Below are 14,521 nucleotides of genomic sequence, written 5' to 3'. Positions count from 1 at the left end.
CGCTCTCTATGATATCATTTATTTGCATGATGTCATGGTTCAAAGCTTACAGTTCTATACATAAATACAAAGTCACATACCTGTCCATGGATATTCAGGTTTCCTCACCCCTCATACATCAGCCTGTCTGTGCGAGAAGTCTGGTCAATTGATTAGGTGAAGAAGGGGAATCTGCAGCACTTCGTACGTCTACGAAGGCGCTCCAAAAGACTCCTGTCTCGCCGTTCCACCCCTCTGCTTTTTATACACGTCAGGAAAGTTGCTGATCACTATGGTTTCCCCTGTGTTGTTGCCAACAGTCGATAACAGTTGCTATCCCTGTGTTGTTGCCAACAGTTGCTACCACAAAGCCTGACTTATCTCTCCCTTGGGCATAGGCTGGTTAATCAGGCCCGCGTGTCCCCGGCATGAGCAGCCAAAGTCTTTGTTGCACAATCAGTTATTGGCAGCAACATTTTCCTTACACTCCACCCCTTGATCAGCAAGTTTCCAACACGTATGCATAAGAGGCAGTATGAACATTGATTGGGGTTCTCTGAGACAGGCGATGCACACGATAGGTGAGATAATTGCAGGTAAGGCACAAAATACTAATGATACAAAGTACTAGAATCGGATGAAATAGCCACTTGAGTGTTTGTTGGGCAGTAGGGGAGTGGCCAGTAAAAATATCCCACCATGAGTGATGGGTATTATCAACAATTTGTTGAGTTAACGAATGTAATTTATCTTTCAGGAACAAAGTGTTCAGTAACACAATGTCGGTAGATTTATTCAACTTTGTTAGTATTTGTTGTAACTGATGAGACGCATTTATGGCCTTTTGCAGAGGCCGTAGGTCTAACAGGGGCATCTGTAGAAAGGTAGTCGATATAATTTACCCCCGTAGAGATATTTAGTGTATCTTTAGCAGGTAAGTAATACGTGATATTACCAAACAAAAACACTGAAATGTTATATATACAACCACTAAAGGAGGAATTTTATAAATACAAACCACTTGAGGGGCGACTACGGTGAATCCGTGTGCCTGAGCAGGTAATACCCATAAGTCGCATTCACTTGTGGAATGTTGCAAAGTGCAGTCCTCTTTAACACGGGATACTGAAAAATGGCAAGCAAAATGTCCTGACAGAAGGGGAACGCAATTATCTAAGGAGGATGTTCGATTATCCGGAAAGATCCATTTACCGGAGAAAATTGGTAGGACTATTACAGCTCCTGAAGGGGACCAAACATGAAATGGGAGTGCTATGAATTTACATGCTGTTACATTGGTGCCGTAGTACCATTCAATCAGCCCAGTACAATATTGTTGGTTACTATTAGTTTGTTCGGGTCGTGGCTTCCACCCGATAGGATAGGGGATCAAATTTTTGTACATATCGTTCAAACAAAATTTTCCATATAGGAGCTTGTTCAATATACAATTGTGTCTGGACGTATTGAAATTGTTGGGTAAGATAAAGAATTTGCAATCGAGCTTGCGCCCAATTGAACAATGTGGAAATATTTTTCATAGTTTGTACTTGTTGGGCAAATATTTTCTTATGAGCATCAGATTGCGCTTGCAAATAATGTAATGTTTGATGAAAAAGATTCATATTGTTGGACATCCAATCGGCCATAAGGTTAAGAGCGGTACTTGTGTCTGTGCCGGCTCGAGCAACTTTGCCCGCTAGTACTTCTACATCTATGCTGTTAAGAACTCCCACCCCTAGGCCAGCACTTCCTAATAAAGTATCGTACCATTCTCGCCTTCTCCTTCTAGTACGGGGTATGAGGGGAAAAGATATGTTAAAATATAGTTTATGAACAGTTTTATAAAATACTACCGTAACACAAGTTTCTGGTAGGCGAATTAGGGATTGTTCTCGAAACTGAGGCTGGGACACTTGACTCATGATCCAATAATACTTAAACACATCAGATGTATTATTTGCTTTGGACTCCATGCAGCCGAGTATCCAAGCTGGTTTGGAAACATTAATGGTAGGTAATGCAACAGAAACATTATTACATTGGTATCGTAGGGCGCGTGGGGCGCCCATGAAGCAAGTATAATCAAAATCTCTACAAACATATTCTGTAGTATTACGAAGTTCTAGGGTCGCGTTCGCATCATGTTGATATAGCCAAACATACTGGTTGATATTATTAAGAGATATAGTGTACGGAGTAATATTTTCTATCATAAAGTTCCACAAATTACAATTGTCACAGGTTGCATTACGGAATAACTTCCACGTTGTCCGATTTGATGCTTGGATCTTTGATAGTAGCTTGTGGAATCCACCTTGCGCTAAGGAGGGTGTGTTTCCAACGGTCAGGGCCCATATGACCAGGAGGGCTAGTAGCGTCAAGATCGTTGCAAAGAGGATATTGAAGAGGATACTGCCATCCTATTAAGAGAAGAAAAGGAAAACTTTTATTCCCATAACTTGCAGCGCATGCTCGGTACCTGCTGCCAGACATCTGCACCTTCCGCCAGTACTGTAAGGACAGCATCCTTACCTACCGCCAGGATTTCACCTTTTTGTGGTTCCCGATTAGGGGAAAATATCCAAATTTTTGCCCCAGGATGTAATGATTCCAGTGGTATAGTAGTGCTTCCAAGAGCACTTCCCCTTGGTGTTTTATTTGGGACCCCCCCATGTCATTGTATCTGTGTGACATGGTATAATGATCAATTGGGACACCTTAGTATGAGCTGGGATATATATTTCACTTTTTGTTAAATTATGATACACTACAAAAATAGAACCTCTATAGTCTGCGTCAATTATGCCTCCTAAGATTGTAAGACCCTGTTTTGCCCAACTTGACTTAATTCTTACCCAACCAAAATGACCTTTGGGGATGCTACATCCAAAATGCATATCATACAAAAGTGATTGTTGGGGAGGGATTACTAATGCGGTGGGATTGTTCATGTCATATCCCGCTGCATCCGAGCTATTCTGCTTTGGTAATTCTACACTACCCTCCGCTGTCGCCCAACAGATAATGTTACATTGTTCCAAAGATGTAATACTTATTGCTTCAGATTTTTGATACATTTTTTGAAAAGGTGTCCTTCCACTTTCTTTCAATGGTCTACTATTTAATAACTGTAATGCTATCAGTAAATACTGCTTCCATCCCTTGAGAGTATGCGATTTAGTCAAGGATCGCAACATATTTTTTAGAATTCCATTCATACGCTCCATTAACCCCGCAGCTTGGGGGTAGTAGGGTATATGAAAGATCCACTCAATATAGTTGTCTTTGGCATACTGCTGTACAGTCTGTCCAGTAAAATGTGTCCCTCTATCGCTTTGTATTTGAGAGGGTATTCCATAATATCGGCCCATTTCCCGTAACAATTTCAAGGTTGCTTTTTGGTTAGCCTCAGGGGCTGATATTCCCATTAATGCTCCACTATTGGTATCTACTGCAGTGCATATATACATATCTCCCTGAGACTTACGTAAGGGGCCTATGAAGTCAATCTGCCAGATAGCAGCGGGTGTTAATCCCCAATGTATTTTCCCCCTTTCGATTGCATGCGGGGACCGTGGATGGGATAATTGACAATATTCACACTGTTTAGCAATATTTTGAAAGTCCGATAGGGACCCTGATATCCCTCGGGTTTGTGCCCACCTGTGACTTGCTTCTGCCCCTAAATGACCGCTTTTGCAACGAGCCCATCTCCAGAGCCCACTTTCTTCCGTGTGATCAAGGGCTGTTGTTCTAATTTTGGCATGCTGATCTGCAATGGAATTGTACAAGTTAGACAAAGAAGTGTCTTTCACATGCGCATCTACATGGAAAACAGTAACCTTTTTCTTATGGCATTCGGTCCAAAGTTTTGCCAAATATCAGCACCCCATACTGGGCGGTGATGTATCTTCCATTCACCTCGGTGTCATTTTGGCATCCATTAAAATTTCATGATTCTGGGTTAGTTGATCTGTATCTAATAGAGCCCATGTCGCCACTGTATTTCCACCCCGATATGCAGACGATTATCTGTTGTGGCGGTAGCAACGCGGGGGGTATGGCCCTTTTCCTATTGTGCCCAGGACAGGTCCGGATATATCCGGGTACTGTCCTGTCCCTTAGGTGGGGCACTAGGGATTGCACTGCCCTGATTTATGAAAGGGTTGGTCTGATTCGCCTCCCTCTCCTTCTTCTCCTGTAACAACTGTGACATTTTCTCCAGTAACATACAACTAACATCCTCTCCTCCTTTTTCAGTATTGTAAACCTTTTTAGGCTTACCTTTACATTTCTGTAGATACATCTTATACATTTCTTTGGTGGGAATGCCATCGATTTTGTCTTTGGCCACCCCTGCCTCTATTAAAGCGGCAAACGTATCCCTTCTGGAAACCCTAGCCTCTGTCTCTCTATTCCTAAGATCTCTGAAACCCTTCGGTGCACTTTCCATTCGTTCAGGGACTCGGGCGCCTATATGATCTTTCTCATATAAATATCTCTTTTCACGCCCGCCCGTGTCACAGGCTCCCAGCTCTAAAACCTCCCGAATTGCTTTGATTAAATCCCCAATTGTTTTTTCCGCATTATTAATCATTAAAGTCAACATAATCGATTTATGTTGTGGAGTCAAATTCTTCATTATATCAGTGCGTGCAGTATGAGGAAGTGTCAGGGCGGTAAATTTGCCTTGCACCCCCTGAATGCACCATACTTGCATCATTAATTCTTTAATCCACTGTATAATATCCCTCATGGAATATAATGTTCGCGAAGTTATTGGCCAGTCAATTATACTAAGATATCGAGATTTAGCTGCGTAGGCAACTACCATGAATAAATTGGTCATGTTCCCATCCCCCGTTACTGTTCTAACTGCAGCTCTAATCTCAGGATCTGTTGATATCATGGTAAAATACTTGACATCTCTTTGATCTATGATAATGTCTTCTGCCCCTGACTCGTATAAGCGGACTAGCCACTTATCTAAGGATTCGCCGGGACGCTGTCCCATTCTGTCTAAAATTTCGCTTATCTCATGTTGTGAAAAATCCTCCAGCACCTGGGTGGCTTCACTAGCCACTGCCACCCCATCGCTAGCTTGCTTTAACTTTCTACGTATTACGGGGCATGCTTGCCCTATCATAGTTTCAGACGGCGGGTCTATTTCGGCTTCTCTTTCACTATCTGTGGAATCCCATATATCTCCATCCCATGTTTCGGGGTCCCATTCTGTTTTCATTATGCAAGCCCTAACTTTAGCATGATTTACTCAACCTCTCCGCTTCCTATATTTGTGCTGTGCTAATCGGACTGCTGCTTGTTCAGCAATCGATTGATATTGCTCCGACTTATTCCTATAAGCCTCTAGATGGCACAGTAGCATTATGTTGGCCTGTATGGCCTCATCTAGTTCTTTATCTAAAGCTGCTAGGCATTCTTGCACAACATTTTTCTGTTCATGACATCTCCGATATCCTGCTAAGACAGTAGCTAATTCTTTTCCTTTTACTACCGGAATCTTTTGCAATTGATTCACTATATCTAACGATTCACTGCCTATGTCCCATGCTTCTGCTAAGCCAGTGTTAACTGCCCATTCTTGAGCCAATAACTGATACGGGGTTTTTTCCCAGCCGGGAATTTTAAGATCTATTGAACTATCCCCGTCTGTTTTTCCGTTAGTCTCTTTGGATTTCTTTTTAAACACAGACATCCTGCCGACTACGCCAATTGTGTGGAGCAAGAATAAAAGCACTGCCACATGCTCTCTATGATATCATTTATTTGCATGACGTCACAGTTCAAAGCTTACAGTTCTATACATATATACAAAGTCACATACCTGTCCATGGATATTCAGGTTTCCTCACCCCTCATACATCAGCCTGTCTGTGCGAGAAGTCTGGTCAATTGATTAGGCGAAGAAGGGGAATCTGCAGCACTTCGTACGTCTACGAAGGCACTCCAAAAGACTCCTGTCTCGCCGTTCCACCCCTCTGCTTTTTATACACGTCAGGAAAGTTGCTGATCACTATGGTTTCCCCTGTTGTTGCCAACAGTTTCCAACAGTCGATAACAGTTGCTATCCCTGTGCTGTCGCCAACAGTTGCTACCACAAAGCCTGACTTATCTCTTCCTTGGGCATAGGCTGGTTGATCAGGCCAGCGTGTCCCCGGCACGAGCAGCCAAAGTCTTTGTTGCACAATCAGTTATTGGCAGCAACATTTTCCTTACAGGGGGTCGCGCTAGGAAGGTTATGAAAACCGAGGCTGAGTTTACCAGCGTCGGTCTTCATATCTCGGCAGTCTGCCAAGTTATTTTGTTTTATTTTTTTTACTTTAAAAAAGAAGTACAGAAAAGCAGTTTTTTCTGCTTTTCTGTACTTCATTTCAATGCGCTCAACTATTAACACCTGAGATGCACATTTATCTTTTTGCATTTGGAGTGAATGAGTAATAGCCTCATTCACATGCATTTGCATGTGATGAGCGCTGTCCCATTCACTCCGCGTCGGACGTGCGTTAAATAGGCGCTAATCCCCGTATTGCATTAGGGGGTGGATTAGCGCCTATTTAACCCGCGTCGATAGCGGGTTAAACTGCGCTCGGCTAAGCGCACTATATTGCATCGGCCCCTCTGGTCTTAATTTGCCTGGCTGCTTTACCTTTCATCACTGTGGGCTGGCAGCCCCCTCCCCATTTTTCTTGGGGTTTTTTTTTGGGGGGGCGGGGGGTTTAATGTTCTACTTCCTCTGCTGGCACTCCCTCTCTGTTGGCTGGCTGGCTATTATCTCTTCTCCTGACTGCTGCTGTGGCAGCCAGAGCCAGGCAATCCAACTAGGGAAACAGTCCTTTTTTGTAAAGAAAGGAAAAACGAAAACAGAAACCATCTTAAGCCTGGATTTTCTAAAATTGCAGGCCTTAGTGAATCGTGTGGTACCAGGGGGCGAAATCGGCAGCGATCGCACCACCGCGGTGTTATTGCTGCTGGCTTTCACAAACCAATAGCACCACTGTGAAAGGTGGTGCTATTGGGCGCGTTAATGGCGGCGATAAGGGGCCTTACCTTTTCGCCATCATGCAATGTCTTCACCGTGCCCACCCCGGCGCCGAATCCGCCCCGATCTAGCTATTGCACGTGAAAAGGGACTTCGCGTGCGAAAGCTATAGAAAATGACCCCCTTAATTTGCCACTTAGTTGAGTTGAAATTTACCTAGTGTTAAACAAAAATGTAGTGTGCTGCAGTGACCTCCCGACCAACATCTCTATTCCCTTCTCCCGGCCCAGCATCCCCAGCCCTGAACCCAGTGTTGCACTTCCCTGCTTAGTATCACCCTGCTTTCCTGTTACTGGATTGCCCTATACCCCAGGCAGGCCCACGGAGCATGGCTGGTCATGTGGGGAACCTTCCTGGGTGACATGACTGGCCAACTGAGCTCATGCCATTACAGGGATGGCGTGCAGCACTGGCATCCAGGCCCCTGATGCGTGCATCAATGCCTCCCTCCCAGACTTTGCACATTGCACCCTGTGCGGTTGCCCAGGGCCCACCCTTTCTTACAGTCCTGGCTCACTCTTTTACTCCTCCCCTACCCAGCATCCTTCTGACCCTCTGGGAGCATGTGTGAGAGAGTGCGTGTGGCAGGGAGTATGTGCGAGAGTGTGTGTGAGGAAGGGAACGTGTGAATGAGCATGTGTGTGAGGAAAGGAGCATGTGTGGGTGTGTGCAATGAAGGAAACGTGTGTTTGAGTGACAGAGAAGGAATGCATGAGAAAGTGAATGAACGTGTATATAAGAGAGAGGAGAGACCCCCACCCAATCGCACACACACCCTCCAATAATCCAGTTTCAGGGTGACTGGAAATCAAAAGTTTCCAGGTATGGAAAGAGAGGAATTTTTTAAATATTCTTATAAGTTTTAATTACTGGGTGTTAGTTGATGTTAGCTGTTTTGTAATATTTTATGGTTGTTTGGTGAACTTTTAAAACATTTTATATACATTTTTGATTATTGGATGTTCTATTAATCAGTTATTTTGAAATATTTTTTCTTTTTATTTGTTGGGTTTTACTGTTATGATTATTTTCTATTTCTTTAATTGTATTATAAGGAAAGGTGCTCAGCATACAGTTGTTGCTCAGCATACAATCCAGCTTGGTGCAGTTTCCAGTTTAGATTTTGTCTGCATCTTTGCATTTATACTTTATGGTCTCTTTATTCTGTATTTGGTGAGAGTCTGTTCTGCATGTGTGACTTAGGTGAGGTATTCTGCTAGCGTGTAATTTCTGTGTAGAGATCTATAGCAGCCTGCTCCATGGAGCTGAGCTAAGATATGGGGAGCAACTGAGTGGCAGGGGCTCTCCTTCATTACTCAAGAGGCTGGAAAGTAGTTCACACACATGATTTAACATTTTATGCAAATTTATTAAAAATTTATGGAAATATGTAAACTATCACTCTTTTTCCCCCCATTCCTCGAGTATCCAGTCCTGGTCAATGTAAAAGTTGGCAACCCTAGTGGAGGGGCATATGTCCACAATATTGTTGTGTTGCTTATGTTGGTGGATGGGTTGTTTGGAAATTATCTGGGTCATGGGGAGAGGAGTGAGTTGCCTCCAGCCCTCATCCCCCTATCTTTGAGTGTACCTCAACCCATCTCAGCACAAGGCCAACCCCTTCCTTCGATTACATCCCATCCTAGCTCACCAGGAGGTAGCCCGGTGTGTCAATTTTCCCTTTGTTCCCTGTTAATTTATGGGGGATTTTCAAGAGCCTACAAGTCTCTGCATGGGCCTCAAGTATGTAGATATTAGTTTCTTCACATAGATGTGGCTGAAAGGAGCTATGTTGTTCATTTGTTTCTGGCACTCCTGTGTTGCATCCCCATCCCTTATCTTTCATGCCACCTACAACACAAGCAATACCAGCAGTGGTAAGTGTGGACAGGCATATCCGCAGCATTGCTGAGTGGCCTGCCAAGTGTATAAGAACATAAGAAATTGCCATGCTGGGTCAGACCAAGGGTCCATCAAACCCAGCAACCTGTTTCCAACAGAGGCTAAAGCAGGCCACAAGAACCTGGCAAGTACCCAGGGACTGGGTATATTGCAATGTTAACAAACATAGAAGCCTATTTAGTTAAGTTCCTCAACTACCTTATTAAATATGAGGCAAAGTTTAAACTTGATCCCCTGCATCCCTTATTTTGTCCTCTGCTCTGGCAGCACCCCACTATAGGGGCCAATGCAATATTTGTACACAGAAAATGGGCACTCACTGTTGAGTGCCTGTTTTCCTAACTGCGCTCAATCACCTCTCCTCGACTCTCGATGCAATGTTTAAATTAGGGGTCACACAAAAAAGGCGCTAGAGAAAAATTGTGCATCCCTAGTGCCTCCTTGGCATCAAGTGCACAGGAGAAGTGGCCATCAAGTGGGTTGGGAAAATGGACCCTCAATCTAGACATCTGTTTTTTCCCCAAAACACGGCCAAGATATATGGCCTGGACTGTGTATTTTGTGTCTCTCTATTGGGCGTCCAGAATTTTTTTTTTCCTCAATTTTTTTTTTTTAACTAAATCTGCTTTAGTTGGTTCTTCCTACTTAGTATCACTACGATACTATTAGGAGGATCACAGAAAGCAGGATTTATCTTTTTTCAATGCTCCTTTGAGTAAGACATACCTTTATGCCAGCCCCAGGCCCAGGCTGGTGTAAAATTTGCCGCGTTGCAATGAGCGCATTAGCCACGCAGGAGATTTTTAGCAGAGGGGATTAGCTAATAGTCTCATCTACACAGAATTTACATGCAATGAGCGCTATTAGCTACACAGTGATTTGGACACGCTAATCCCCATATTGCATTGGGGGTTATGGATGCGTGTCCAAAAACCACATCCAATCGCATGTTAAACCGTGCGCTAGCTGCTGCGCACAGTATTGCATTGGTCCAATGAGTAATTAAGGTGGGTGACTTTAGCTTGCTGCTCATATTTTGCAAATTATTGGGACAGAAGGGCTGTCAGTGCGCCAGCCCAGGCAGAGTGGGTTTGGCCCCTTGTAATCATAATCTATTCTATTCTGGTGAACTCTCCTTCCAGGCACTAGGATTCAGGATAAGTTACACTAAGTGGGATAGAAGAGATATAAGAGACATTTAAATATGTTTTCTTGCACAGAAGGCATGCTTCTTTCAAAGGCAAAGTGCTTCTCAAATGAAGGGTTATGGGAAGGAAAGAAATACACTCAGGAATGATGTAAGGACATATTTCTTTACTGAGGAAACAGGGGATGCATGGAGCAGCATCCGTGTGGAGGCGGTGGAAACTAAAATAGTATCTAAATTCAAGAAAGCATGGGATAAGGACAGATGATTTCTGAGGGAGTGGTAGGGATTGTAATGCTGAATAGTCGGTGTGGATGGGTTGTCTAGAGAGGCTGTATCTTCCATTGGGCCTAGAAGTATGCCGTCCATTCCCAGCTCTCAGAGGGAAGGGATGTGGGAATTAGCATTGGCCTAGGTGTACAGGGGAGTGATCTGCTATTGCTTAACTTTTTTGTATATCATTCCCAGTTATACGCAGTGCTGTGCAGATACATCAATATGAAGGCAGTGCTGTTATGAGCTAACAATCTATTTGCAAAAGTGAATGGAAAAGTCATGCAGATGGAGTGGCTGACTAGGTCAGGCAAGAATGGTAGGCCTCCTCCCCTACTCTTGCAGGTTGCTACGAGAGGATTGCCCTATTTGTCCTTCCTTGGCATGGGCATGCATAGTTTAGCACCTCAATACAAATAATAAAGAATCCACAAAAGCAGGAAGTCAGTAGCAGAAACTACAAAAATACAGATCCTGAGACATGTGAAGAGTGGGAAACAAAGCTCAAAGAGACCTCATATTTAGATGCCAAAAGGCTAAGCAATTGTAAGCTTATAATAGCATTGAGTTGTTCTAATCATTGGTCTCTATAGGCTGTGTATGAAGGGCGCTTCTCCAACAAAAGCTGCCCGATATGCACTTAGAGTCTATGAGTACTTGTAGAACGGAACGCTCAAATATTAAAGCTTAAATCCGACAATGTACTTATCTTGTAGTGTAATGTCCATAGACTAGCCTTGAAATGATGTTATGGAAGTGGTGAACACAGACGTTATCCCGACACTGAGTGTTTCGGAGCAGACCTCCTTCTTCAGGGGGTCGGGTGCCACTGTTACCGGCTCTGTTGTAGTCTGGAGATATTTTGCTTGCTGAAAATAAGATGAGTACATAAAAGTATGTGCATAAATAGTCCCACTCAAATTTAAATACTGGCGCGAAGGTACAGAGGAACACTTACTAGTGCAGAAGTCCCGATGCAGCTCTGAAAATAAAACAATATACAGTCTATGATGGTAGAGCTAAAAAATGAGTTTTATATCGGAGCGAGTACCTGGTCACCACAAGATACTGACTTGCGCGATGCTGAGCAGAAGTCGATCGCTTAGCCGTGAGACATCTATCGGCGGCGAAGGGGAAAAAAGAACGCTGACCTTTAAGGAAGTTGAAAACCCGCCAATTTGGTAGATGTGTCCTTAAATGGGCACATACGTCACCATTGGGCGCCATCTTGAAGGAATTTCCCAAGCAGGGAGCAGGTAGTGGAGCACCCCGAGCCTCCCAATGAAGGGAGCAGGAAATAGATGAGACTGACGTAAGATTCTCTGACTGGAAAAAAAGGACTTTGTGAGAAAGTTACTAATCTGAGAAATTTTGTGCATGTGTAAGTAAAAAAAAAATAAGATCAAAACACTCGGTACAGAGACGAGGGAAAATGGAATAAATCTGTGTTACTTTAGAGAAAGGCAGACTGGTGAGAAGATGAATATACCTCACAAATGTGGTAAAGTAAGTAAAGACAATCTGAGACAGAAAAGTCAGACATCAATCCATGAAAGAAACTTCTGAGACTAAAGCAGAATAAGGTCAAATGTGACAGGAGAGCTGCACGGGAGGTCACCTAACCCTGAAACGTCAACAGACACAAAGTTAAAAAAAAAGAAAAAAAGTATTAAATGTAAATGGAGCCAATTTGTCTAAGTCCTGACTGAAATCTCAGCAGGTAAGAGTGATGATGTATGTGTGGAAATTGTCGCAAATACATCAGAGATAATGTGTATAAGTTTGTACTAGTAGTATGTCTGTAAGTGGTCCAAAAGCAAAAAGAAGAAACCTGGTCTGACCTCAAGCTTCGAATTAAGTCACATATACTTTAAAGTTCGGGTTCCCTGTGACCTGTAATGAATTAGTTGGGTTTAGTGTCTTTGTTTTTTTTTTGTCATAGATGTGTGCAACTCACTCATCTAGGTTTATCAATATAATTTTGGTATTATTCAGTTTGGGTGTGATTAGTGCAGAATTTCCTTCTCCATTTCCCTCAAACTTTTAAAAAGGCAGTCATCCAGATTTTGTCAATACTGATGATAAACATGTTTCTGATTGAGCAGTGCTTAAGGCAAGAATACTTCTTTCATGTTCAATAGATGTAGTTTAACAATTTTTGAAAGAGCTGCCATGTGCAAAAAAAAAAAAAAAAGTAATTTATTCCTACTGATTGTTCTCCTGTTTATTTTTTATGATAAACACTGATAAAATTTCCAGGGGAAATAAAATAAAATTGAAAGCAAAGATCCCTACCCATAGAGTTTAGAATCCTTTACCTTATTTTTTCTAATAGACAGTACTCTGCTGCTCATGGGAAGGCTCCAAAGAGGAGCTCTCCAGAAAGCCTTTTCACATATCTTTCTAAAGGAGGAATAAAGGGGAGAAGGAACAAGACTACAAAGTGAGGCAATTCTGTGGACCTAGTGAAGGCATCTTCTATACTGTCTCCAAAAACACCTCTCTCTTTTCTGGGTTGGCTTTGCGTATATCATGTAGCAACCAAGGGAAACAAGATCGGTGTAAAAAAGAGACCTTTATTCTTAGAAAATACGTGCCCGACTCTGGCTGAGTTTCGCTCTTAAGTAGAGCTGCCTCAGGGGCAACTGTATTGGAGAATCTTTAAAGGTAATCATCCCAGACAACGATCAGCTGAGGTATACATGCGTAATGTAAAATATATATATATATATTATATTTATCTATGGCTTTTCTATACTGATGTTCAAAGGACATCATATCAGTTTACATGAAACAAGTGGAAAATACATTACATAAGATGGTAACTGGGGAGAACATAAGATGAATAACATAAGGCATAATAACAAGGTGTAAGTAGGAAGGAGCAAAGAGATAGGTAACATTATAACTTTAAGGACATGAAGTATACAGAGTCAATAATTTTAAATTTGGGAACAAGAAGTTTACAGAGACAAAAAATTATAACTTTACGAGCAGGATGTTTAGTGTCAAAAATGGAGCTTGGTGGATGTGAAGGGGTTGGCAAGTGGGGGGGGGGGGGGGGTTATGTGAGACATATGGATAGAATTGAGCACAAAGAGGGTCTTTCTTCCAGTAAAGAAATGCGGCCCAGGGAAAGGGAAGCAGAGGGTATCCTCAGTCCCTGACCTTTGTGGTTTGGCTAAGAAAATTATTCTTGTAGAGTAATGTCCTTTTTTTTTTCTTCTTCTCTGTTTGCAGTTCTAGGAGAGCCTTATACTCAGAAGCACCAATGGCAAGTGCAATATTGTACATGTGGAATGCAGTAATCCTGATTGCAAACTTGGAATTGGTATTTGGGTTCTAGGGCTAGTATCCAAGAAGGAGACACTCGTGATGGTAGTAGGTTCTTATTATATTGACAGTTGTGGAAATCAGAACTAACAATGGCTCCTGGTTGGTTTCTAGCTTCGGCATAACATACCAATAGCTGAGGCAGCACCAAGCCTTTTATAGGGAATGAAGTCAGCTCTTGAAATTTTGTCGCTGCCTCCATCTGCTGGCCAGGGGGCACATCCCACCTGAATGGACTAGTCTGCTAGGTCTAAAGGAAAGGAAATTAATGGGTAAGTATAAATTTCACCATATTCAGAAAGATGAGTACTTTCTCAGGAATTTATAAAAATTATGGTTGCACTGTATTTCAATTCAAACAAAAGTGATAGTACACTTAAGTTTATAACTTATGTCTACTTGATTTTTGTAAATAGTGAGTTTTGTATTTAATTTAAATATTGTTTAAAAATGAGAATATTTTCAATAAAATCTTGAATTTTTGCCTTGTCAGAGCTATGAACCTGTTGCGCTCGGGGGTGGACCCTTGTCCTGGAGCAGTGGAGATCCGCCTCCTGGTAGGGACCAGGAAGCACCTGCCCCCAGGGGGCAGAGCACTGGAGGAGACAGAGGCTAGGATGAGCTTCACCACTGGAAGCCCGAGATCCCCCTGGGAGGAGCCCGTAAGGACCCAGGCTGCTTGGATTTAGGTGGGCCTCACAGGGTCTCCTGGAGAGATGAGAGTCAGGCGTGCCCACAGACAAAAGAGGAGCACGGTCAGGTTCGAGACTGGAGGTCAGATGGAGCAAGGAGGACCAGAACAGCGTAGGCGATGACAAGGCAAG

General features: G+C 42.9%; 1 protein-coding gene across 1 annotated transcript; it reads right to left on the bottom strand.

Annotated features, from left to right (window-relative positions):
- Positions 1-6,267, bottom strand: LOC115084492. Its single transcript, XM_029589422.1, has 2 exons — positions 3,646-6,267; positions 1-2,402 (listed from the first exon to the last, which is right to left on the bottom strand). Exon 1 carries the CDS (start codon positions 5,222-5,224, stop codon positions 4,055-4,057), a length of 1,170 nt encoding a protein of 389 aa, XP_029445282.1. The 5' UTR covers positions 5,225-6,267; the 3' UTR covers positions 1-2,402; positions 3,646-4,054.
- Between the last annotated feature and the right edge of the window lie 8,254 nt (positions 6,268-14,521).

The sequence above is a fragment of the Rhinatrema bivittatum genome, chromosome 2 (assembly GCF_901001135.1).
Source record: "Rhinatrema bivittatum chromosome 2, aRhiBiv1.1, whole genome shotgun sequence".
NCBI classification, from domain to species: domain Eukaryota; kingdom Metazoa; phylum Chordata; class Amphibia; order Gymnophiona; family Rhinatrematidae; genus Rhinatrema; species Rhinatrema bivittatum.
The sequence above is the reverse complement of the archived record's forward strand: the minus strand, read 5'-3'. Positions and strand labels throughout refer to the sequence as shown.